A 25,987-nucleotide genomic window follows, 5' to 3' on the forward strand; every position below is an offset into this window, starting at 1 on the left:
CCCAACACTTTGGGAGGCCAAGTCAGGTGGATCACTTGAGGTCAGGAGTTCAAGACCAGCCTGGCCAACATGGAGAAACCCCGTCTCTACTAAAAATACAAAAAATTAGCTGGGCATGGTGGCACGTGCCTGTAGTACCAGTTACTCAGGAGGCTGAGGCAGGAAAATCGCTTGAACCCCAGAGGCAGAGGTTGTAGTGGGCCAAGATCGCGCCACTGCACTCTAGCCTGGGCGACAGAGTGAGACTCTGTCTCAAAAACAAAAACAAACACCTGAATCTAATCACAAGGAAGCATTACACATCCCCATATGGAGACACATTCTACAAAACAACTGGCTATAAATTTTCCAAAGTATCAAGGTCAGCCACGCATGGTGGCTCACACCTGTAATTCCAGTACTTTGGTAGGCCAAGGCGGGAGGATGGCTGAACCCTGGAGTTTGAGACCAGCCTGGAAAACACAGTGAGAACTCATCTCTACAAAATAAAACAAAAAATGAGGCAGGAGGATCATTTGAGCCCAGGAGGTGGAGGCTGCAATGAGCCATGACAGGACAATTACACTCTGCCTGAGTGACAGACCAGGACCTTGCCTCAAAAAAAAAAATCAAGGGGCCAGGCACGGTGGCTCCTGCCTGTCATCCCAGCACTTGGGAGGTCAGGAGTTCGAGATCAGCCTGACCAACACGGAGAAACCCCATCTCTACTAAAAATACAAAATTAGCCTGACATGGTGGCACATGCCTGCAATCCCAGTTACCTGGGAGGCTGAGGCGGGAGAATCACTTGAACCCAGGAGGCGGAGATTGTGGTGAATTGAGATTGCGCCATTGCATTCCAGCCTAGGTGACAAGAGCGAAACTCCATCTCAAAAAATAAAAAATAAAAAATAAAGGATCAAGGTCAGATGAGGTCAAGAGAAGACTGCAGAACTGTGCCAGACTGAGGAAGATGAAGGAGACATGATATTTAAATGTTTCTGAACTGGATCCTTTCCTATGAAACTACTGGAACAACTGGCATACTTGAATGGAATTTGACGATTAGATGGTAGCAATGTATCAGTGGTAATCACCCGACTTTGATGAGCATACTGCAGTGATGCAGTAAAATGTATTTGCTTTTAGAAAATACCACGGCCGGCCATGGTAGCTCACACCTATAATCCCAGCACTTTGGAGGCTGAGGCAGGCAGATCACTTGAGCTCATGAGTTTGAGACCGGCCTGGGCAATATGGCAAAACCCTGTCTCTACAAAAAATACAAAAATTAGCCAGGCATGGTGGTACGCGCCTGTAGTCCCAACTATTTAGGAGGCTGACGTGGCAGGATGACTTGAGCCCGGGAGGTAGAGGTTGCAGTGAGCCAAGACCGTGCCACTACACTCCAGCCTAGGCAATAGGACCAGACCTTGTCTCAAAAAAAAAAGAATGGAAAAAAGAAAATACACACCACAGTATTCAGGGGTAATGAGGGCATCATACCAGCAAGTTATTCTCAAACTGTTCAAAACAAAAAGCTCTTTGTCCTATGCCTGTAACTTGCAATCCAATAAAATTTCTCTAAAAAGATAGGCTGATTTTTCATTAACTGAAGTTAAAAGGGGATGGCCTCATTCAAAACAGTGAAGAATTCTAATGGCCCTAAATTCTGCATCATACTCCTCCAAAGAGATGATGTGATTATCCTTCCACTCTAACATCCTTCCCTTTTATTTGTTGGATAAATGTATGCATGCATGCTAGACAATGGGAATAGAGCAATGACCATAATAGACCTCTTATGGAAGGCACATACCGAACAATCAGACAAATAGCCATATAATTCAAATAATAAATGCTATGAAGGGAAAGTATAGGATGCCACAAAAATAGTTAACAGAGACTCCTAATAGCACGTGTGCTGGCAAGAAACAGGTCAGAAAGGAGAAACGGGGAAACCACCCTTTTAAAAAAGTTAGGTTAATAAGAACTAAACGAAGAGTGGGCATTAGCTAGGTGATGCATGTCTGTAATAACACATGTCAAGACACTAACATGGGAGAGAACATTTGTTATCCCTGGAAGTTAAAAGTCCAAGAAGAGTTAGGAAAAGGCAAAAAATTAAGGCAGGCACTAGATGCCAGACCTTTAAAGAACCTTTAAATGCCATTAAAAATAGTTTAGGATTTTTTCCCTTGTAGTCACTAATTTTCAAACTTTTTTCATTGTTCAACCCTAATTTCAAATCAAGTCTTACAGAGAATCGCAATATATAATATACACTAAAACAGCACTGTCCTATCTAATGTGGGTAGAGTGCTTTAGAATTTCACCAACTGAGGCTCCTGTTCACCTAAAATGAGGGCAAAGGCAAAAACAGGCAATTGTTTGAGAGAGAGAAGGCAGTATCACAAATAATATATGTCGGGGATATACTAACTAGACTTCCAATCAAAAACAAATACAATATTTCAATGAGGATCATTCACAGAGTATTTACATACAAAAGAAGTAAACACAATGGAGTGATGAGGGGAAAGGGGAAAAAATGGGAAATATAGGAAGTAGCACTAACAGCAGGAGCAGTACTTCTAAATCCAAATGGCAAGGGATGGGAGAGATTACAACAATGTGGAACAGAAAGTCACATAGAGAAGGCCACCTGGAGGGGGGTAGTACCTGTGTGGGGACACTGCCAACCCAAGGTAACCTCACAGCGAAGAAACCAGGGAAATAAATATTCTGAACTGGCCTTTCTCACTGCTTCCAATCTACCTGTTTTCTACACTAGCTGAACTGTGAAGTCCAAGTCACAGATACTGATTGACAAAATCCATACAAGTAAGCCTACTGGGCAAAGAACAGGAGAGAAAAAGAAAGCATAGATCAGGAAGATCAAAGAGAAGCTATCTGTCATGCAGGGGTATATACAGAAGTACTAGGAAAAATCAAACCTAGTCTTCTGGGAGCAAGAAAAAGGTTTCCATTAGGCAGAGACAATTAAGGTGAAGCCTAAAGAATGAGCAAGAGTTAGGCAGAAGAAATAGGGGAGACAGACATTCCAGGCAAAGGGACTAGCACTACAAACATATACTTCCAGTAGAGTAAATAAATTAGGATGTTTGAAGCACAGAGTATGAGGGGAAAAAAGGGAAAAGAAGAAAACTAGAGAGGTAAGGGGAAATAAGATCAATCTTTTATACCATGCTTCCCTTTACCTTTAGCCCAAAGGCAAAGTTTAAAGATTGACATGACCTCATCTGACAGAAATGGGTGTAGGTTTTTAATAAAAGTAACAGGCACAGGGATTTTTTAATGACTGAAGTCCATTTGCTCTCCTATTTCTTGGTTAAATAGCTCTTGCCTGGTCATTTCACAAGAATTGCAAGGCAGAATGGAAATGTAGAGAACAATGCAAACACCAGTAATACTAAATTATTACACAAATTCTAATCTACGTCATCCTTTTTAATTTCCCAAATTTTGACTTTTTCAGGAAACAGGCAGGCAAAAATGTTTAGTGATCACATTAAGTCATCTATTTAACATTCTGAACCAATTAATTGATCATTGAAATTTTACACTAGAGTGTATGCATTCTGCTTCAAAATGGAGAACCTTCCTAAAAACAAACTTGACACCTGTGCCCTATCTGCAAAGAACTGCAGATTTTCTAAAGTGACACACTGAAAATTTAGAGACTTGAGGATCAACTCCTTGCCAGGCCCTACTGAAGATACTAGGGATACAGTGACATACAAAACAGACAAGGTTCCTGTCATCATTAAACTTAACCTCAAAAGAAAGAATAGCCATTAAATAAGTAAGCATACAAATAAACATAATTACAAACCTGGTATGTAGTACAAAGGATGAAGTAAAAAAAAAAAATTCTATTACATTTAGAACAAAGATATAATTGATGACTCTGCAAAAGCAATGTCCAGGGACTGGAAGGAAACAAAGTCAAATACAATAGATCAGCTGCGCGCGGTGGCTCACGCCTGTAATCCCAGCACTTTGAGAGACTGAGGCAGGCAGATAACCTGAGGTCAGAAATTCGAGACCAGCCTGACCAACATGGCAAAACCCTGTCTTTACCAAAAATACAAAAAGTAGCTAGGGGTCATGGTGCATGTCTGTAGTCTCAGCTCCTTGGGAGGCTGAGGCACAGGAATCTCTCGAACCCGGGAGACAGAGGTTGCCGTGAGCTTCGATCACGCCACTGCACTCCAGCCTGTGTGACAGAGCAAGGCTCCATATTTTAAAAAATTTTTAAAAATCACAATGGATTGAGGCATACATATGTTTGAAGGAAGATGCTGCCAGGAAATAGCAGATTCAAGAACTCGGTTGTAAACTGACAACAGAGAAAGGTAATTTATCAAAAGGCATGGTTAGGAAAACTTAAGATGGGAAGACATACACATGTTAAATATTTATTGGAAGTGGGAACACAAGAGAGATGGAATGTAAGAGAAAAAAGGGATGACAGACATGATGACTAATAATGCCAACACTATGTAAAGGTAAATGCTTTATGTGCAATTCCTTATTTAATCTCCAAGATTAGCACTGTTGTCCAAATTCTGCATATGAGATAACTAAACTCAAAAAGTTAGGTAGGTAGGAAAAATCACACAGTGACAGAACATGGCTTCAAACACAGGTCTTTATGACTCCAAAGTACACCACACTGCCACATATCCTTATCAAACTATGTAAGTGCCAGTTACTATGTAATAAAGATATAGAGATGAATAAAACATGGTCCTTATCTTTAAAGAGTAAGGTAAGGAATAAAAACATATACCCAAAAATCAATGTAAAAGTAGGAATAAGTTAGAAGGTATAAAACAAAGAGAGAGCCAGTAACTCTATCCTGAGCTGATTAGTGAAGACCTCAGATGGTGTTCCTATTAGGCAGAACAAAAACATGACAAACTGAATTCCAGGTAAGACAAACAGATAATGGAAAAGCAAAGACGCACAACTTCACAGCTGTGTCTGCAACACTTCAAGAAGCTTGGCATGGCAGAAATATGAGAGTTGAAGAGACCACGTCAATGAGCCTTTTATGCCATGCTATGGTATCTGAACTTTCAACTATAGGAAGTAAAAATCCATTTCCAGACTTTAAAGCAAGATTAGGCTACTGTGAAGTCAGACTTCAGAGGTCTGAGCAGTAGCCTGGTGAATGAATGGCTTACAGACAACCAAAAGAACATGAAATTTGGAAGAAGACTCCCAAACTAACTGTTTATAATCAGCTTAAGGACAGTTCCAAAGTCGCTTTTTTATTTTTATTTATTTTTTTTTAAAAAGGTAGTTTTTATTCTAAGTGAAATGAGAACACTCCATTGTCAAATTTTAGGACACAACAGAGAAATGGTTTCACCTACACTTCGTGATCAACAGGGAGGGATTGAAGGTTTGCTTCCTTAACCCCACAAATATAGATTATTTGAGGCAGAATGCAGGCTTAAGTGATTCATGTCTCCAAAAAGCATATTGAACAGAAGCAGGATTGCCAGCTGTTTACCCTAAAAGCAAAGAACAGAGTCTCCACTTTCCAAAAGATACTGCCTTTCCTTTGATTCAGGGCATATCACGTCAGTCTGCCATCTGATGGTTCAGGAAGACTGATGCTTACTTCTGCTAAGCATATTGCTCTGACTCAGAAGCTGTATAATTCCAGCACCTAGCAGATATAAGAAGCAGAGAAGAAGCCAAAGGATACCAGCTACTCCCCTAGCACAACACAATTTGTCAGCTTCAGCAATGAAACCAAATCAAAGGAAAATAAGCTATAATTTAGAACTTTAGGTTTTTACAAACTGATCTCCAGGTACTTTCCTCATTGCAGAAATCATACCCTACATTCTAATCACCCTGGAAAAACCATCCATGTCTTTCTCTAATGCCATTACCTCAGACTGGAATGCATCTATACTCCATATCAACATGATAAATGCACAGGCTTCCGTTAAGCCCAATTCAACTGTTATTCCTTCAAGCCATGCTGTAAAACCAGCTCATTCAATCTTAATTCTACCCTCCCGATCCTTGCCCCAAGAGTATCTGCTTGCACTGCAAAGCTAAAAAGCTAAAATCAACATTGTCCAGTTGTTCTCACCACCAGGCTTCTGGATACAGTTTCTGATCTATCAAAAAATACTTTCATGGGATTTATAAACTGAAAGTGAAGTGGAGATCTCTTATTACCACTTTACGTTTCCTATTGGCAAAGCAAGTCAAGAAATAAGATTTTTTTTTCCAAATCGATGTTCCAGTGTCCATTCTCTAACTGTTCGGATGTTTACAGGCAACCACACTGGAAACAACGGCTAGACTCCAAGTTCAATGCCCAGTCACCAGGTTTGTGGGTGTCAAGAGGCAGCTGAGGCAGCAACAGTGGCAGCAGCTTTCTAAGCAATGGCCTGAAACCCTTGCATAAGGTTCTTAAACTCAGTAATTTCCGTGGCACCATCGGTGGTTATAGCTTCCCCAGCAGATCAGTTTTTGAGTTCTGGAACTTATTTGTGGAGAGCAAATTTATATTTAAGATAGTTAGAATGGTTTCTATTTCCTCATCCTTGACTCATATACACTAAACAAGTTAACACCTTACAGGGGAAGAAGCACACCAAGAAGGAAAGAAAATGAGTAACATCAGTGCAAGAGGCTAACAAACTGGTAAGTGCCAGTTAGACCTTAGACACATGAGAAAAACAATGAATTAGACTAGAATCAGTACCCTAAAATTCCCTTTGACTATAAAAAGTTTTAAGTCCCTAAATCCCTAAGTAGTCACACATAAGAAATCATCATTTGTCCAACATGCATGTAATTGCAAGTTTTATCTTTTCTCTTGAATATTGGCCATGTTTTCATGGTTCTTCCTAAGTATGGTAATTTTAGATTACATTCTATATGTGGTAAATGATATCTTACAGAAACTCTAGATTCTGTTATAGTCCTTTAAAAAATGTTTTGATTTCCAAGGGCAGGAAAAATAAAAAGATAAGAAGTAGAAAAGAAAAAACAAACAAAAAATGTTTATAGTAGGCCGGGCACAGTGGCTCACGCCTGTAATCCCAGCACTTTTGGAGGCAGAAGGTGGTGGATCACTTGAGCCCAGGAATTCGACACCAGCCTGGGCAACAAGGCAAAACCTCATCTCCACAAAACATACAAAAAATTAGCCAGGTGTTGTGGCGCATGCCTGTAGTCCCAGCTACTTGGGAGGCTGAAGTGGGAGGAGGAGGCTGAGCCTAGGAAGACAAGGCTGCAGTGAACCGTAATCACACCACGGCATTCCAGCTTGGGCGACGAGAGTGAGCGGCGGCCTCAAAAAAAGAAAAAGTTTATACTAAACTTAGCTTGACTTAAACTGCAAACTTTCTCCTCCAAGATGGGCAGCAGCTGAAATCTTTGTTCAGTTCTTTTATCCTTGGCTGAGTTGCATGCAGTTTGCTCCACACACAGCTCAGCCTGTAATACAGGCAAAGTTTAATGCAAAATTTGGGGATCTTTCTCTTCAGGTCTCTCTTTCCACTCACTTTCCAGCTGTTGTGGTCACCATGAACTCTGCCCTCTGGGTCACAAGCTATATGCAGTTTCCTAACTGAGTTTTAGCTGTCTAGCATGGTGCAAAACTAGCTACAAAAATTAACAAACCCAGCCAGGCGCGGTGGCTCACATCTGTAATCCCAGCACTTTGGGAGGCTGAGGTGGATGGATCACTTGAGGTCAGGAGTTCGCAGCCAGCCTGGCCAAAATGGTGAAACCCTGCCTCTATTAAAAATACAAAAATTAGCTGGGCATGGTGGTGCATGCCTGTATTCCCAGCTACTCCGGAGGCTGGGGCAGAAGAATTGCTTGAACCCAGGAGGCGGAGGTTGCAGTGAGCTGAGATCGCACCATTGCACTCCAGCCTGGGCATCACAACGAGACTGTTCAAAAAAATAGCAAACCAACCAGGGCTGTTTCATTTTTAAAAGTGTATAATAACACCTTCTTCTCTGTAGTTTCTGTCTGCTACTAGTTGTTCTTCAGGTACTCTTTGTTTTTTATATTTTGTTCAGAGTTTAAGTTATCTGTAAGAAGATTGATTTGATAGGAAGTATTCTGTCGTTACCACAGGAAGAATGGTTGGTTGGTTTACTCTGGAACAGAAACTAAATTCATAGCATTGCCCCTATTCTCTATCCTAAAAATAAATAATATTCTGGCCCCATAAGGGTGATGGTTCAAGTTTCATTCTTTGTTTACTCAGGGGTGGGATGGTGGGTTGGTGTGTATGCATGTGTTAAAAGAAGGTAACTGGGTCCCAGCACTTTGGGAGGCTGAGGCAGGTAGATCACCTGAGGTGAGGAGTTCGAGACCAGCCTGGCCAACATGGTGAGACCCCATTTCTGCTAAAAATACAAAAAATTAGCCGGGCATGGTAGCACGTGCCTGTAATCCCAGCTACTCAGGAGGCTGAGGCAGGAGAATGGCTTGAACTCAGGAGGCAGAAGTTGCAGTGAGCCAAGATCATGCCACTGCAATCTAGCCTGGGAGACAAAATGAGACCCCATCTCAAAAAAAGGAAAAAAAAAAAAAAAAAGAAGGTAACTGCGAGATGGAACAGTCCGGGTTATTCTAACTATGGATTTCACAGATTAATAAATTGTTTTTAAAAGATTCCAGAAGGGGGAGGGGACAGGGAGGTGAGGCAGACAGACAAAGAAAAGGAGTAGGGGAGAAGGGGGAAAGGTAATACAGGAGGGAGAGAGAGACAGACAGACATACAGGGAGAAGTACAAAGTATTGCTGCCAATTTTATTGGCCAATAAGGACATTTTAAAAAACAACTGGCCGGGCGCGGTGGCTCAGGCCTGTAATCCCAGCACTTTGGGAGGCCGAGGCAGGTGGATCACCTGAGGTCAGGAGTTTGAGACCAGCCTGGCCAACATGGTGAAACCTCGTCTCCACTAAAAATACAAAAATCAGTTGAGCATGGTAGCGGGTGCCTGTAATCCTAGCTACTTGAGAGGCTGAGGCACAAGAATCACTTGAACCCAGCAGGCAGAGGTTGCAGTGAGCCAACATCGTGCCACTGCACTCCAGCCTGGATGACAGAGTGAGACTTGTCTCAAAAAAAAAAAAAAAAAAAATACTAGTTCTCACAGTAATCCCCACACTTTGAGACACCAAGATAGAAGGATCATTTGAACCCAGGGGTTCCAGACTACCCTAGGAAACAAAGTGAGACCCCATCTCTACAAAAAGATGAAAAAATCAGCCAAGCATGGTGGCATGCACCTGCAGTCCTAGCTACTCGGGAGGCTGGGTGGGCAGACCCCTTGAGCCAGGGAGTTTGAGGATACAGTGAGCTATGATCACACCATTGCACACCAGTCTAGGTGACAGAGTGAGTGTCCAAGTAAATAAATAAAAGAATAAAAATAAAGCAAACATATTACTATAAACTTTCATTTTCACATAAAAAGGGGGGGAAATCTTAGAATCGATATAAGCCTTACCTGACAACAGTTCATTAACTTACAATACATATGGACACTAATTAGTCTCACTTTTCTTTCTGCACAAACCAAAAACAACTGTGAGAAAACAGCACTAGCCCTGATAAAATTCTAGACACTGAAGCCTGGTGGAGCTTCCTGGATGGTGAACACATTGATGAGTCAGGAGGGTAGCATGCCCTGATTCCATGGGAAGAGACATGGAAGCTCTATGTTTGGAAGCTCCCAGGCCTTGCCCTATGTGTCTCTTCATTTGGCTGGTCCTGATCTGTATCCGTTAAATAAAATTGCAATCATATGGGTAGTGTTTCCCTGAAATCTTTGAATCATTCTAGTAAATTATCCCTGAGGGGGGTTGTGGGAAACTCCCCAGATTTGTAGCTAGTTGGCCATAAGTATGGGTAGAATGGGGACCCTACTTGCCACTAGCACCTGAAATGAAGGCAGGCCTATGGAACTGGGCCCTTCCCTTGTGGGGTCTGCACTAACGCTGTGTGATCAGTGTCAGAACAGCACTGCAGTTCTCCACTGGTGTCAGAACACCAAACCCTAACAGAACTTCTTCCATCATATCTTACACAAGCTAAGCCTATATGCTGGGGATATAGTAGGAATGAAGCCATAAACATGTACAACTTGTATCATCATGCAATCTGCACCAGCCCCACTCTTCAAAATTTCTGGCTCCTTAAGGAATTTCAGAAAATCCACCTCCAGAAAAATTATCTTAAAAAAAAAAAAAAAGTTACTTACTATAAATAGAGAAACCAGTGTTTTGAAGTAAATGTTTGTATAACACATCAGGGATCAGCAAACTTTCTGGACACAATCAGAGAGTACATCTTTAAGGCTTTGCAGGCCATACGGTTTCTGTCATAACAACTCAACTTTGCCATGTGTCAGCCAAAGCAGCCATAACAATATGTAAACAAAGGAACACAGCTATGTTCCAATAAAACTTTATTTGTAAAAATGGAGGGGGAAGGACTACATTTGGCTCATGGATCACAGTTTACTGACCCCTGCACTAGATTATTTATTCAATAAGTATGAAGTATGTAACTCTTCTGATGGCATGAAGGTCTGGTTGCCACACCAATAACTAATAGTCTGGGAGAGTTTAGTATACCTGTTCATTAAAAGAAAAAAATTAACTGATACAAATTATATTTTAGCCAAAATGTGTTTCCTTGGCAGGAAATGTTAAAGGAAGGAAAAAAGGAGGGGGATAGGGAAAGAAAGAAAAAGGGGAAGAAGGGGAGGGGAGGAAGGAGAAAGAAAGAAATACAAAGGAAGAAAATCTAATGATATCAGAAATCACTGGTATATTTTAGAGTTTTTTTTACTTCATAAATTTCAGATATCTAAAATATATTAAAATTCATAAATTCCTGCAATTAACATGAAGTAACTTACTATAAGTAAGGTTATAAGTAAGCTTATAGTAGTACCAGGCTCTCTGCTAGGTGCTATTAAGAATCCCTGTAGAATAATTTTGAAACAAATGTTTATCAATATAATAATTAAGAAAATTTTATTTTAGATAATGCTGAGATAAAGTTTAGTGCCAAGATATGGCTCAGTCCCTCTAGCCCCCAAATAAGAATGTATGTGTTCTGTAGCATGTATTTACATTCAGAGAAGAATCTACATTCTATATTAGTGTATCTCTACTATAGCTCGTTCCTCTATAAATATACCTTGTTAATAACTACAATTAAAGCAAGCATGCTTAATTAATCTGAATTAATAAAAGGTGTCATCCCTCCAAAGAAAGGGAGTTAGGAAATTTGCTCTAAATCATTTTACTATTGGTCCTCAATATTTACAACAGGAAAATTAGCAACTGTTTTGGTTAGATATCAGTCTTAAAACAACAAAGCTGAAGATAAAAAATACTATTTCATAATAGGGCTTTGGCAGGAAACTTGAGGAATTTTTCATGTTTTCCTTATGATGTTAAGAATATTATACAATTTTATAACATCCTTTTAAAATTCCAATTTAAATCTATTTCATGAAGAACCAAACTCTAACAAAGATTTGTATAAATTTGTATAAATTTATGCAAAGATTTGTATAAATTTCTTAGCAGAACTTTATCCTCTTAACAGTTCTGGTGGCCAGAAATCTGAACAAAATCCTACAGGATCAAATCCAAGAGTGAGCAGAGCCAGGCTCCCTGAGAAGGCTCAGGAGGGGGTGTTCACTTGCCTCTTCCAGATTCTGGTAACTACCAGCATTCCTTGACTTGTCACCACATCATTTTAATCTCTGCTCCTGTTTCCACACCACCTTCTGCTCTTCTATGTCAAACCCTCCTCTGCCTCCCTCTTATCGGGACATCTGTGATTACAGTTATGGCCCACTGCATAATCCAGGATAATCTTCCCATCTCAAGATCTTTAATTTGTACTTGCAAAAAGCCCCTTCTGCCAGAAGGTAACATCCACATTCCCAGGGATTAGGAATATCTTTTGGCAGCATTACTCAACACAGCATAAGCATGGTTCATCTTAGAAATACTAGACGTGCATACAAACCCACCAGAGTACTGACTAGTGCAGTTAACATATTTTTCTCACAGTAAATCAGCCATATCAAGTGAGTGCTAATGAATGCTCCTAGCCATTGGGCACTGACTGAACATGTCACGCTTTTCTGATTTTGAATGACAAATGACACAAATCAATCTACATTATATCTTTCTGTCCATATTGAAGGTTCTGGCAAAAGTTTACATCCATAATAGTTGGAAAAAAGTATAAAAGTGATAGTGCTAATGACAACATAAGAGAGCTGTATTAGTTTGCTAGGACTGCCGTAACAAAGTACCACAGGTGGGTGGCTAGGAAATTTACTTTCTCACGACTCAGGAAGCTACAAGTCCAAGATCAACATGTTATGAGGACTGAATTCTTCTCAGGGCCTTTCTCCTTGACTTACAGATGGCCATCTTCTCTTTGCGTCTTCACTCTCTTCTTTCAAGAATACCAGTCATACTGGACTAGGGCCTACTCTGTAACCTCATTTTAACTTAATTACCTCTTCAAAGACCCTATCTCCAAATACAGTCACACTCTGAGGGACTGGGAGTTATGACTTCAAAATATAAATCTGTTGGGGTGGGCGGGGGAACACAACTCAGGCAGTAAGTGCCAAGGAATAGTAGCATGCTTGATGTTACAATTCATGAAATGGCCAGACGCAGTGGCTCACACCTGTAATCTCAGCACTTTGGCAGGCTGAGGCAGGTGGATCACTTGAGGTCAGGAGTTCAAGACCAGCCTGGCCAACATGGTGAAACCCCATCTCTACTAAAAATACAAAAATGACCTAGGCATGGTGGTGCACACCTGTAATCCCAGCTACTTGGGAGGCTGAAGCAGGAGAACCACTTGAATCCGGGAGGTGGAGGTTACAATGGACCAAAATCACGACACTGCACTCCAGCCTGGGCCACAGAGCAAGACTCCATTCCCAAAAAAAAGAAAAAAATTCATGAAACACCTTTAAGAAACTGGCTGAGGAAATCTAAGATAAATACCAACAATCCTTTAGGAATCTGAAGAAGCCCCTTCATAATGGGGATAATGGCACCAAAAATATCACTAAGTAGTCAGTAAGGATAAAACAAAAAATGTATGATGGAGAGCCAAAAGAAACTACAGGTGGAGATGTATTATCAATTTGGGTGACTCTTTTAAAATGGGAGCATGATGGCCTGCATATAATATTCACAATACATATCCATAGGGACTAAACTGTAATAACCACATAAAGCAATAGTTCTCTGATAAAGACTCTTGAAGTCCACAAGATGCTGTTTTTTCTAACTACATATTTTTGTCAAGCAAAATTTCTTCACATACTTCAACCCAAACAACAAATCACAACAGAGTGAATGAAGAAGCAGACATGAGAACCCCGTGATCTTCAACTGAACATTTTAAAGACATTTTCAGAAATGTAAAACAATGCCACTCTTCTCATAAATTTATTTGTTTTGGATAATAGGTTTTTTCATTAAAATATTACTTGTATGAACTAATAGTGGATTTCTTTTATTGTTAAATGAGTTAAATACTTTTAAAATTTGTTTGAATATCTGATATGATAAATACTGGAAGATCTACCCAAAGAATCCAAAGCCTATTTGGATCCTCAATAATTTAAGATGTAAAAGGATCCTAACAAAACATTTGAGAAATCGGAGCACTGACTCAGTTAGCATTTCCATTCTAGGTAGCCACCCTACCTCCCCAGTGCCCATAGTAACTAGGTTTTTGCCTATATAAAACTGAACAGTCTCCTAAAAGATGCAGTTACTTTGAAGGTTTGTTATGTAAGGTTCTGTGAGCCCACTACAGAAATAGACTGAATGGGGCAATTCATCCAATTCCTAAATTTTGAAGACTCTGATTATAAATTGGAGGCATTGTAGTACAGAAGAGAAAACCAAGGGATCATCTATGAGTCGATGCCCATCTTTTGATTTCTAATGTTATACTAGCTACCTACAACTTCAGGTAAATCATTTATTTCTTTGGGCATCAGTGTCATGACCTATAAAATCAGAGAATAAACCAAATGATCTAATGTCCCTTCCAGTTCTAAGTTCCATGATTTGAGGAAAGCCCAAAATTGCCAATGGAAAAAGAAATCATAATGGACATTGCTAAGCACTCTACTAAGCAAATACTTTAATTGTGAAAAAGTTGGTGATATAAAAGAATTTAACAGTTGCATACTTTCTCCTAATATTACTTCCTATATCTTCCAGGAAAAGTGACTGGCTACCTTTAGATGACTACTGTGCCACAAGAAATATCACTATAAGAATCTTTTAAAAACTTACAAAATAAGAAGTGAATATTGTTTACAGAAAGGACTTCTCAGTAATTACTTTACGAGAGAAAGCTACTAATATTTGGTAACTATTAATCTAAGATGGGAAAAATGGGGGGTAAAATTGTTAAAGTAGAAAACTTTATAAATCTAAAACATGCCAACACACAAACAGAAAGTTAAAAGCTCCACACTGAAAGGAAAGGGACTCTTTCCTGAAATAATTAAAGATTTAATTTATCCAAGTCCTGATAGAATTGGAGATTTTTTTTTTTTTTTTAGTTTAAAAATTTTTTGAAACTGAAAACTCAAACAAGCTCTGAATTCTAAATTTTGAGATTATTTCCTAATTGGCACATAATCTGTGCTATATTAAGAGATTATAAAGCAGAATTTTAACTAAAAACACACCACTCAACAGGTATGACAGAGGCAGATCCCTCATAAAGCTCTGAGAGATTTAAAAAAAAATTTATTTCACTACAATGCATTTACTTAAGCAATGTTTTAAGAACAGCAATTTGGAAGAGCAAGAAAATACTCTTTTTACTTCCCCAATTAAGAATAAATGCCCCCCAAAAAGCCTGTTTTTAAGTAAATTTAGCCACCTAGATTTCAGCTGCATTTAAAAGTTCCAAGTAATTCAATGTAATTTACAGAATTACAAAAGCTTCATTTACCTAGTCACCTTAATTTTATGATTCAGTAAGTCAACTGATAGTATTAACAGCTTTATTTTTAAATCTACTGAAATAACTACATCTGTATGAATTAAGACATCTTCCAGAGAATGAGAATTGAATTCGGTAAGCTCAGCAGAACACAGAGAATACTCATAATTAAATAAAGAGGAAAAATAATTTGAAAATGTTTTGTTATTGAAGAAACAAAATACAGGAAGTTGTTTTGCACAGTTCTGATATGCATGAATTTCAGTTACCATATTTTAGTTAACACCGGTCCTCCAACTACACAATTTAAATTTCAGTTACAGTCAGGTGCAGTGGTTCACACCTGTAGTGCCAGCACTTTGGAAGGCCAAGATGGAAGTATCACTTGAAGCCAGGAAATTAAGACCAGCCTGGGCAACATAGCAAGATCCCTCTCTACCTCACCACCCATAAAAATTAGCTGGTTATGATGGTGTGCACCTGTGGTCCCAGCTACTCAGGAGGCTGAGGCGGGAGGATCACTTGAGCCCAGGAGTTTTGAAGCTACAGTGAACTATGACTGTGCCACTGCACTCCAGCCTGAGCAACAACAGGACTCTGTCTCAGAAAAACATAAAAATAAATTTCAGTTACCACAAGAACTATAAATAATTACACAAAGTACAAACTTTGCTGCTAGGTCTTAAGTCCACGTAAGTAACAGATGAGCATCATTACTGGTGACCAATCGTGTCTTTGTTTCAAAGTTTATTGGTGGATGGTCTCTGTACGTCTGATATTAAGTTCATCCACAGACTACAAAGTACATAGTCATGCTGCTTCCTTGTCCCCTAAATGATAAGCCTTCGTGACATTTTACAAAAGTGGCTATCAAAGAGAGAACTGTCCAACAAAGATGAAAATGCAGCAAAGACAAGAAAAGTGACAATGCTAGAGGTGAAATTCGAATTGAATGTAAATAGGATTAAAATAGAAATAATGCATATAGGAATGTTGACATTGCTGCCATTCAGGAGACTACAGATATGCAGCCAGAAGAATATCGTGAAGGCACTTATTAACATAAATGAACAAAGTGGCTGAGATGAAAGGGAAGAAGATACTACAGATAAAATGATACCCATAAAAATTTTACATTAAAGAAACTCTAGAATACGTCACAACATTTAAAATCCAAAGGATAAAATGTTGGGAGGAGCTGATCCACACAGACAAAGGAGAAAGACAATTTGCCAAGGCACAGAAAAAATGTGTGCTTCATAACAACTTATACAGTGAGAAGGTAGCAAGTGCTAGTCAAACTACTTTTTTAACAAAGAAAGAAAACCCTTTAATTCTCAATACCTCGAATGTTTTACATGATGGTATACTAAAAGTTAGCATAACTTTTTTTTCATTTCTCTATTCATCTATAACAAAAAGAGAGATTTTAATGTTTGGACAAAAAATTTTACAGACCACAGAACAACCATAATTTTAGCCACTGATTAGTAAGATTGTTTTGTATACCTTCAGCTTACATCACCATTTTTTTATAATCTTCAATAACCATTCAAAATTATGACTGCCTATACATAAAATGTACAGTGATCCTCTAGTTATAATCCATGTATAAGAATCAGCTAAAAACTAGGTTCTATTATACTTTTCCTAAATAATTTTGCAAAGACTTTTGTGCTTGTGTGTGTGTGTGTGTGTGTGTGTGTGTGATGGAGTCTTACTCTGTCGCCCAGGCTGAGGTCCAGTGACGTGATCTCAGCTCACTGCAACCTCTGCCTACGAGTTAAGGTGATTCTCCTGCCTCCAGAGTAGGTGGGATTACAAGTGCCTGCTAGCACACCCCGGCTAATTTTTGTATTTTTCGTAGAAATAGCGTTTCACCATGTTGGCCAGGATGGTCTCGAACTCCTGACCTCAAGTGATACACTCACCTTGGCCTCCCAAAGTCCTGGGATTACAGGACACCTTGCCTGGCCAAGAGATTTATTTTAATTCAGTAAACACTTACTGCAAACCAATCATTTGCCAGACATTGTGCAAGTCCTGAAGATCCAGCATGAACCACTTTATACTAGATTCTGTTCTACAAAAAAAACTATTTGAGCAAAGTTCTAATCTATACCAATTTTGTCCTAAAATCTAAAAAGGCAATAGGATACCACCAAACATGAAAATAAGCTAGGCACAATGGCACATGTCCATAGTCCCAGCTATTCAGGAAGCTGAGGTGGGTGGATCACTTGTGGATGGAGAGTTAGTGCTTATCAGGTACAATTGTTTTGGTCTGGAAAAAGGAAAGAAGTTTTAGAGATGTATGGTGGTGATAATTACAAAACAATGTGAAGGTACTTAATGCCACTGTACACTTAAAAATGGTTGAATGATCAATTTTGTCTTAGGCATATTCTGCCACAATAATAAACAGGGATAAAAAGCAAAAATCTCTTTCAGATATACAAAAGCTGAAAGAATTCATCACCAGCAGAATAGAGCAACACTTCATGCTACAGAATTCCAAGGGAATAAAAACCACCAAAACTCTGGGCTATAAAACAATTCCCGGCCGGGCGCAGTGACTCACGTCTGTAATCCCAGCACTTTGGGAGGCCAAGGCTGACAGATCACTTGAGGTCAGAAGTTGGAGACCAGCCTGGCCAGCATGGTAAAATCCCATCCCTACTAAAAATACAAAAAAAAAAAAAAAAAAAAAAAAGCTGGGCATGGTGGCACATGCCTGTAGTCCCAGCTACCTGGGAGTCTGAGGCAGGAGAATGGCCTGAACCCAGGAGGCAGAGGTTGCAGTGAGCCAAGACAGCACCACTGCCCTCCAGCCTGGGAGACAGAGCAAGACTCGTCTCCAAAAAAAAAAAAAAAAATTCCCAACAAATTTGAAAGGACTCAAATCATATAATGTATATTTTCTGATCAGAAATAGTAACTATGGGTAAATACAGAGGAATTACTTTCCTCATATTAAATCTCATTCAAAGCTGGTTGCTTTTCAAAACAAAAATAACAGGTAGGCACAGTGGCTCACGTCTGCAATCCCAAGCACTTTAGGAGGCCGAGGCAGGCAGATCACTTGAGGTCAGGAGTTTGAAACCAATCTGGCCAACATGGTGAAACCCCGTCTCTACTAAAAATACAAAAATTAGCCGAGTGTGGTGGCATGCACCTGTAATCCTAGCTACTCAGTAGGCTGAGACATAAGAATCACTTGAAACTGGGAAGGTGGGGTGGGGGAAGCGGGGGGCAAAGGTTGCAGTGAGCCAACATCATGCAACTGCACTTCAGCCTGGACAACAAAGCGAGCCCCGTCTCAAAAAAAAAAAAAAAAAGAGCAAAGCATCGTGGGGTTTAAAACATACACAAAAAGAAAATGCGTGACACGAGCTAGGCACGGTGGCTCACACCTGTAATCCCAGCACTTTGGGAGACCAAGGTGGGTGGATCATGAGGTCAGGAGTTGAAGACCAGCCTGGCCAAGATGGTGAAACCCTGTCTCTAGTAAAAATACAAAAATTAGCTGGGCGTGGTGGCGGGCACCTGTAATCCCAGCTACTCACTCAGGAGGCTGAGGCAGAGAATTGCTTGAACCTGCGAGGTGGAGGTTGCAGTGAGCCGAGATCGCGCCACTGTACTCCAGCCTGGGTGACAGAGGGAGACGCCGTCTTAATAAAAGAAAAAAAGAAAAAAGAAAGTCCATGACACCAACAGCCCTAAGACAGGAGAGAAGTGGTATCAACTATTACAAAGTCTTAGCACACTCCTGAAGTAATAACATAGTGTACCTTCAAGTGATATTAATAAGTTTAAAGATGTTTACCAGAAGCCCTAAGGCAAACATGAATGAAATAATAAAAGAGAGAAGCAGAACAAAGTGTTACAGCAAATCAGCCCCCCACCCAAAAAAAAATCACTCCATTAACACACAAGGAGGCAGAAAAAGAAGATAAAAGGAAAGCTGGAATGGCTGTATTCACATCAGACAAAACAGATTTCTGAAGAATACTACCAAGATAAAAACAGTCTCTTTACAAAGATAAAGGGTCCATTCATCAAGAGGACCTAACGAGCCAAAGCATTTGTGTACCTAATATAACATCACTTCAAAATACATGAAACAGAAAAAAGACAAAAATGCAAAGAAAAATAGACATTCAAAATTATATTTGGAGATTTCAATTTACCTCCCTTAATAATTGATAAATCAGACAGAATCAGTAAAGACACAAAAGAACTGATTATCAACCAACTTGACCTAATGAGATTTATAGACATTCCACCCAACCAGAGAAAAATACATATTCTTCTCAAATACACACAAAACATTTACCAAGACAGAGCATATTCTGGGATATATAACAATTCTTAATAAATATGAAAGCACTCAAAGCATATAAAGTATTATTCAGAATAGCCGAGACACAGCATCAATCTAGGTGTCTATCATTGGGTGAATAAAGAAAATATGGGAGGCAGGTATACATATACATTTATTTAAATGGACTATTATTCCTATTATTCATCTTAAAAAAAGAAAATCCTGTTATTTGCAACATGACACAAACTGGGAAGGACCTTATGGTAAGTGAAATAAGCTAGGCGCAGATGGACAAAAACTGATCTCACTTTTTCAGATGTGGAATCTAAAAAAAATCAAAGCTCAATGAAGCAGAGAGTAGAATGGTGGTTGTCAGGGATTGGGGGTAAGGGAAAAGGGGAGCTGTTGCTCAAAGGGTATAAAGTTTTAGCTATGCAGGATGAATAAGTTCTGGAGATCTAATGCACAGCATGATGACTATAGTTAATAATATAGTGTTACAGACTTGACATTTGCTAAAAGAGGCGATCTTAAATGCTCTCGCTGCACATAAAAAAAGTAGCTGTGTGAGGTGATAGATATGCTAGTCAGCTTGATGGTGGTAATCATTTCACAATGTATATGCATCTCAAAACATCACACAGTACATCTTAAATGTATATGCTTTTTATATCAACCATACCTCAATAAAGCTGGGGGGAAAACTACTTAATGTAAAAAAAAAAAAAAAATCATATGAGGTATATTTTTCTGACCAGTAAGAAATTAAATTAGAAATCAACAGCAGAAATATCCTTGCAAAACCCCAAAATACTTGCAAACTAAGTAACACATTTCCAATAACCCCTGGGTCAGAAAGAAATAAAAAAGCAAACTTAGAAATTATTTTGAGCTAAATGAAAATGAAAGCACAACATATCTAAATGTACGAGATACAGCTAATGCACTACTTTTTTTTAATTTAATTTTTTTTTTTTTTTTTGAGACAAAGTCTCGCTCTGTCACCCAGGCTGGAGTGCAGTGGCACGATCTCGGCCCACTGCAGATTCAAGCAATTATCTGCCTCAGCCTCCCGAGGGAGCAGCTGGGATTACAGGTGCCCACCACCACATTCGGCTAATTTTTGTATTTTCAGTAGAGATAGGGTTTCACCATCTTGGCCAGGCTGGTCTTGAACTCCTAACCTCATGATCCACCCGCCTCGACCTCCCAATAATACACTATTTAGAGGGACATTTACAGAGCTAAACACCTATGTTAGAAAAGATTAAGGGTCTCAAGTAAATGACCTTGGCTTTCACCTTAATAAAGTATAAAATAAGGCCAGGTGTGGTGGCTCACACCTGCAATCCTACCACTTTGGGAGGCCAAGGAAGGCAGATCACTTGAGCCCATGAGTTTGAGGCCAGCCTGGCCAACACGGTGAAACCCCACCTCTACTAAAAATACAAAAAGTTAGCTGGGCATGGGGTGCACCTGTAATCCCAGTTACTTGGAGAGGTAAGGCACAAGAAAGGCCTGAACCTGGAAGATGGAGGTTGCAGTGAGCCAAGATCATGTCACTGCACTCCAGCCTGGGCATCAGAGCAAGACTCCATCTCAAAAAAAAACAAAACAGTATGAAATAAGAGCAAATCAATCCCAAGGTAAGCAAAAGAAAAAGAAATAATAAAGGTCACATGGAAATCAATGCAACAGAAAACAAAAAAATAGAAAATTAATAAGGCCAAAGATGTTTTTTAATATTGATAAAGTTGGAAAACTAGCCACAATGATTAGTTTAAAAAAGAAAGATGACACCAGTTACCAATATGAAGAATGAGCAATGTGAAATTATTATAGATTCTACAGATATTTTTAAAATAAGGGATTAGGCAGGGTGTCGTGGTTCACGCCTGAAATCCCAACACTTTGGGAGGCCAAGGTGGGTAGATCACCTGAGGTCAGGAATTCGAGACCAGCCTGGTCAACATGGCAAAACCCCATCTCTACTAAAAATACAAAAAATTAGCCGGGCGTGGTGGCGATGGCCTGTAATCCTAGCTACTTGGGAGGCTGAGGCAGAAGAATTGCTTGAACCCAGGAGGTAGAGGTTGCAGTGAGCCAAGATCACACCATTGCACTCCAGCCTGGGCAACAGAGCAAGACTCTTGTCTCAAAAAAAAAAAAAAAAAAAAAGCAGGCGGATTATTACAAAAGTTTTATGCAAATAAATCTGTCAACTTAGGTGAAATAGCTAAATTCCTAAAAAGACAAAAAGCTCACTCAAGGAAAAACAGATAAACAGAATGGGCTTGTATCCACAAAAGAAACTAAATATGTAGTTAAAATCGTTTTCACCAAGAATACTCCAGGTCCAGAGGGAACACTGCCCAATATAGTCAATAAAACCAGCATTACACTGACACCAAAACCAGACAAAGGCATTACAAGAAAAGAAAACCACAGCCCAATAGCACTCAAGAGTACAGAAGCAAAAATTTCTAATACACACACAAACCAATGTAATTCACCATATTAATAGACATATATATACATACACACACACACACATATATGAACATTTCAACAAATGCAAAAAAGCGTTTGATAAAATTCATCATCCATTCCTGATAAGAACACTCAGCAAACTAAGTGGTATAACCACTTTGGAAAACAACTTGGCAGGTTCTTCTAAAGTCAGACAGACACCTACCACATGACCTATCCATTCTGCACAGAGGTATTTACCCAAAAGAAATAAAAGCATATGACCATACAAAGATTTGCATACCAATGTTCTCATGGGATCTGTAATAGCCAAAACCTAAAAACAACCCACATTTCCATCAACATGTGAACACATAAACAAAATGTGTAACAATAGAAACTACTCAGCAATAAAGAGTGAACTACTTTTACATGCAAAAACATGAATGAATCTCAAAATAATTATGCATAGTAAAACATCCCAGACCAAAAAAAAAATAGTAAATACTATATGACTCCATTTATATAAAAATTTAGAAAATTTAAACTAATCTCTAGGGACAGAAACCCTAAGGACAGGGGACAGGAGGGAGGGATTACGTAGGAAAATGAAGAAATTTGGCACGGGGAGAGGGGATGGTTCATTATCTTGAATGTGTTGATGGTCACCTGGGTATACATCTGTGTCAAAACTTACAAAAATTCTCTTCTTTAATTATGTACAAATAACTTTACGTCAGAAAAGCTCTTAAGAGTAGGACAGTGGTGGCAGTTGTACAATGTGAGTGTACTTAATGCTACTGAATTATACACTTAAAAATGGTTAAAATGGTCAATTTTATGTTATGTTTACTTTATCATGATAAAAAAAGGACTAAAAGAAAAACAGCAGGTTTACCAAACTAAAACATGATAGTGATTATCACCAGTAAGATGAGTCAGAAATCCATACATGCGGGCTATTTACTTCTTTGGCATATGCTACAGTTTAATGAAATTGAATTTAAAGCATTTTATAAGCTGTTACCTGTGAGATATGATTGATGGAAGACTCCATTCTCCGAAGCTGAGAGGCTTGGATATCCAGCAATTGGAGTACATTGTTGGCCAATGCATTTATTTGATAAGCAACACTAGCTAGAGATTGTGTTGTATAGGCTTTGGTCTCTTCTAAAGCTTTCCTCTTGTCTGTAGCCTGAAATAAGAACAAAAACAACAAATACTTATTTAGATTAACATGCATTAAACATATATTCTACAGAAAGGCAAAGTTATATTATTTTAATAGAGAAGCTCAATAAAAAATAAAAAATTTTAAAAAAAACCTCGCTGTACCCATATGATAGTCTCAGGATACTACATTAAGCCATGGCAGAAATCCCCATGTGCCAGCTGGGAACCACTCTCTCCTCAATAGCTCATCCACTAGAGGGGCCACTAACTGTAGTCACAGTATCAGAGACACACTGCACCAATTGGTTCTCCTTGCCTAGACCATTTCCATCACCAATTCACTGCATTACATCCTAAGGACTTTACTGTCAGCCTCAAGCTCCCAATCCACTTACAATGAAATGGATTAAATCCAATCTGCCTTATATTCCTGTGCCCACTAACCACCATCAGAAATCCAACCTCCTTGTTATCTATGATGATTCAAGCCCATCATGCCCCACAAAAACTACTGTGAATCTTACTGCTCCAATTCCTTCCCCACCCACCCCTTCTTCCAAACTCCTATAGATAACTCAGTCCAAAGGCAAGAACTCCTCAAAGAGGAGCAAAGTTAAAAGGTGACAAACTGTATATGGGTGAGAAGGGGAATCAATAACTTATACCAGAAAGAGTAAATATCACTAACATATAATCTAAAAATGAAAAAAAAAAAAAAAGGCTATCCTACCTACTTACAACTTCAGGAAAATCATTTCTTTCTCTAGGTATCAGTGTCATGAACTCAAGAGACTAAACAAAATGGCCTCATGTCCCTTCCAGTTCTAGACAGAAAAAAAAGGGAACAGAGATCTAACAGAAAGCTCAACAAAAAAGCAATGGAACCACTCTTAACCACTGAAAAGATGTTCAACCTCACTCATTATAGGAAAGAAATGCAAGTGCAAACCAATATGAGATACTGTTTCTCACTCACCCAAATGGCAAATATACAAAAGTCTGATAAGACACTCAGCAAAGCTGTGAGAAAAAACTCTGACTCACTGGTTAGTGATATCCAGCAGTATTACACATAGATTTACTTTCTGACCCAGTAAGCTCACTTTTAGGTATGTATCTCAAAAAATCACTGGCAAAAATACAAAAAGATATGTACACAGTTATTCACTGCAGCACTATCTGTAACAGCAGAAGACTGGAAACAACCCATATGCAGGGGACTGTTTGAATAAGCTATGGTATCTCCACACAATAGAGTATTATACTGCCGTAATAAGGACAAGGAATTCAAGGAATATCTCTGTTACCATGACTCCATGATCTCCAGAATATTGCTAAGGTGAAAAAAAAAAAAAAAAAAAAAAAAAAAAAACCCACACAATGTAGGGAAAAAAATGTGTATAATACACTACTTCTTAACAGAAGGAAATATGAAAATACATGCTTAATTTTTAAAGGAAAGATAAACCTTGACATTAAAAAAAAAAAAATCACATGCAGGAGGAGAGGTAATAAATAGGATAGAGAAAACATGGATAGTAGATAGAATCCCTTAAGCGTATCTTGTTTCACAGATTTCTCTTTGGAACCACATATAGGCACACTGCAAAGATACTGCGGTTTTGGCTAGAGACAGTGTATATATAAAAGTTATGTTTATATTATGCTGTAGTCTATTAAATGTGCGATAGTACTATGTCTAAAAAAACTAGGTACATGCCTTAACTAAAAATACTTTATTGCTTAAAAAAGAATGCTAACCATCTTCAGAGCCTTTAGAGAGTCCTAATATTTGTGTGCTGGTGGAGGGCCTTGCCTCCATGTTGATGGTTGCTGACTGATCAGAGTGGGGTTTTTGAAGGTTGGGATAGCTGGGGCAATTTCTTAAAATAAGACAGCAATGAAATTTGCTGCATCTATTGACTTTTCCTTTAACAAGATTTCTCTACAGCATGCAGTATTTGATAGCATTTTACCCTCAGGAGAACGTCTCTCAAAACTGAAATCAAGCCTGGGTGTGGTGGCGGCTTGTACCTGTAATACTGGCCAGTTGGGAGACTGAGGCAGGAGAACTGCTTAAGCCCAAGAGTTTGAGGACAGCCTGGGCAACACAGTGAGAACCTGTCTCCGGAAAAAAAAAAAAAAAAAAAATTTGGCCGGGAGCAGTGGCTCACACCTGTAATCCCAGCACTTTGGGAGGCCAAGGCGGGAGGATCACCTGAGTCACGAGTTCGAGACCAGCCCAGTCAACATGGTGAAACCCCGTCTCTACTGAAAATACAAAAACCGGTTGGGCATGGTGGTGTAGGCCTATAATCTCAGCTACTCAGGAGGCTGAGGCAGGAGAATCACTTGAGCCCAGGAGGCAGAGGTGGTAGTGAGCCGAGATCGTGCCACTGCACCCCAACTTAGACAACAAGAGCAAAACTCTGTCTCAAAAAAAAAAAATTGTTTTAATGAGTCAATCCTTTCAAGCCTACCAATGTTTTATCAACTAAGTTTATGTAATATTCCAAATCCTTTGTTGTCATTTCAACAAGGTCACAGCATCTTCAGCAGCAACAGTATTCCATCTCAAGAAACTACTTCCTTTATTCACCCATAAGGAGTAACTCATCCATTCAAGTTTTCTTGTGAGATTGCAGCAATTGAGCCACATCTTCAGGCTCCACTTCTAATTCTAGTTCTCTTGCTGTTTCCACCATATCTGCAGTTACTTCCTCCACTGAAGTCTTGAACCCCTCAGCATCATCCATGAGGGTTGGAATAAACTTCTTCCAAAATCCTGTTAATGTTGATATTCTGACCTCCTCCCATGAATTACTAATATTCCTAATGGCATCTAGAATGGTGAATCCTTTCCAGAAAGTTTTCAATTTACTTTTCCCAAGTCCATCAGAGGAGTCACTACCTAAGGCAGCTATAGCCTTATGAAATGTATTTCTCGCCCGGCTAATTTTCTTGTATTTTTAGTAGAGACGGGGTTTCAC

At 39.2% G+C, this 25,987-nt stretch overlaps 1 protein-coding gene across 20 annotated transcripts in view; it reads right to left on the reverse strand.

The window, feature by feature from the left end:
* ABI1 (abl interactor 1) overlaps positions 1 to 25,987 on the reverse strand; it is a 117,424-nt gene that overhangs the window by 57,218 nt on the left and 34,219 nt on the right. For all 20 annotated transcript variants that reach the window (XM_005564829.4, XM_074001266.1, XM_005564826.4 and 17 more), the window contains exon 2: positions 22,852 to 23,019. In XM_005564829.4, coding sequence (XP_005564886.1) covers positions 22,852 to 23,019 — 168 coding nt within the window. The remainder of the gene's footprint in view (positions 1 to 22,851; positions 23,020 to 25,987) is intronic.

This window comes from Macaca fascicularis, chromosome 9 (genome assembly GCF_037993035.2).
Source record: "Macaca fascicularis isolate 582-1 chromosome 9, T2T-MFA8v1.1".
Taxonomy (NCBI): domain Eukaryota; kingdom Metazoa; phylum Chordata; class Mammalia; order Primates; family Cercopithecidae; genus Macaca; species Macaca fascicularis.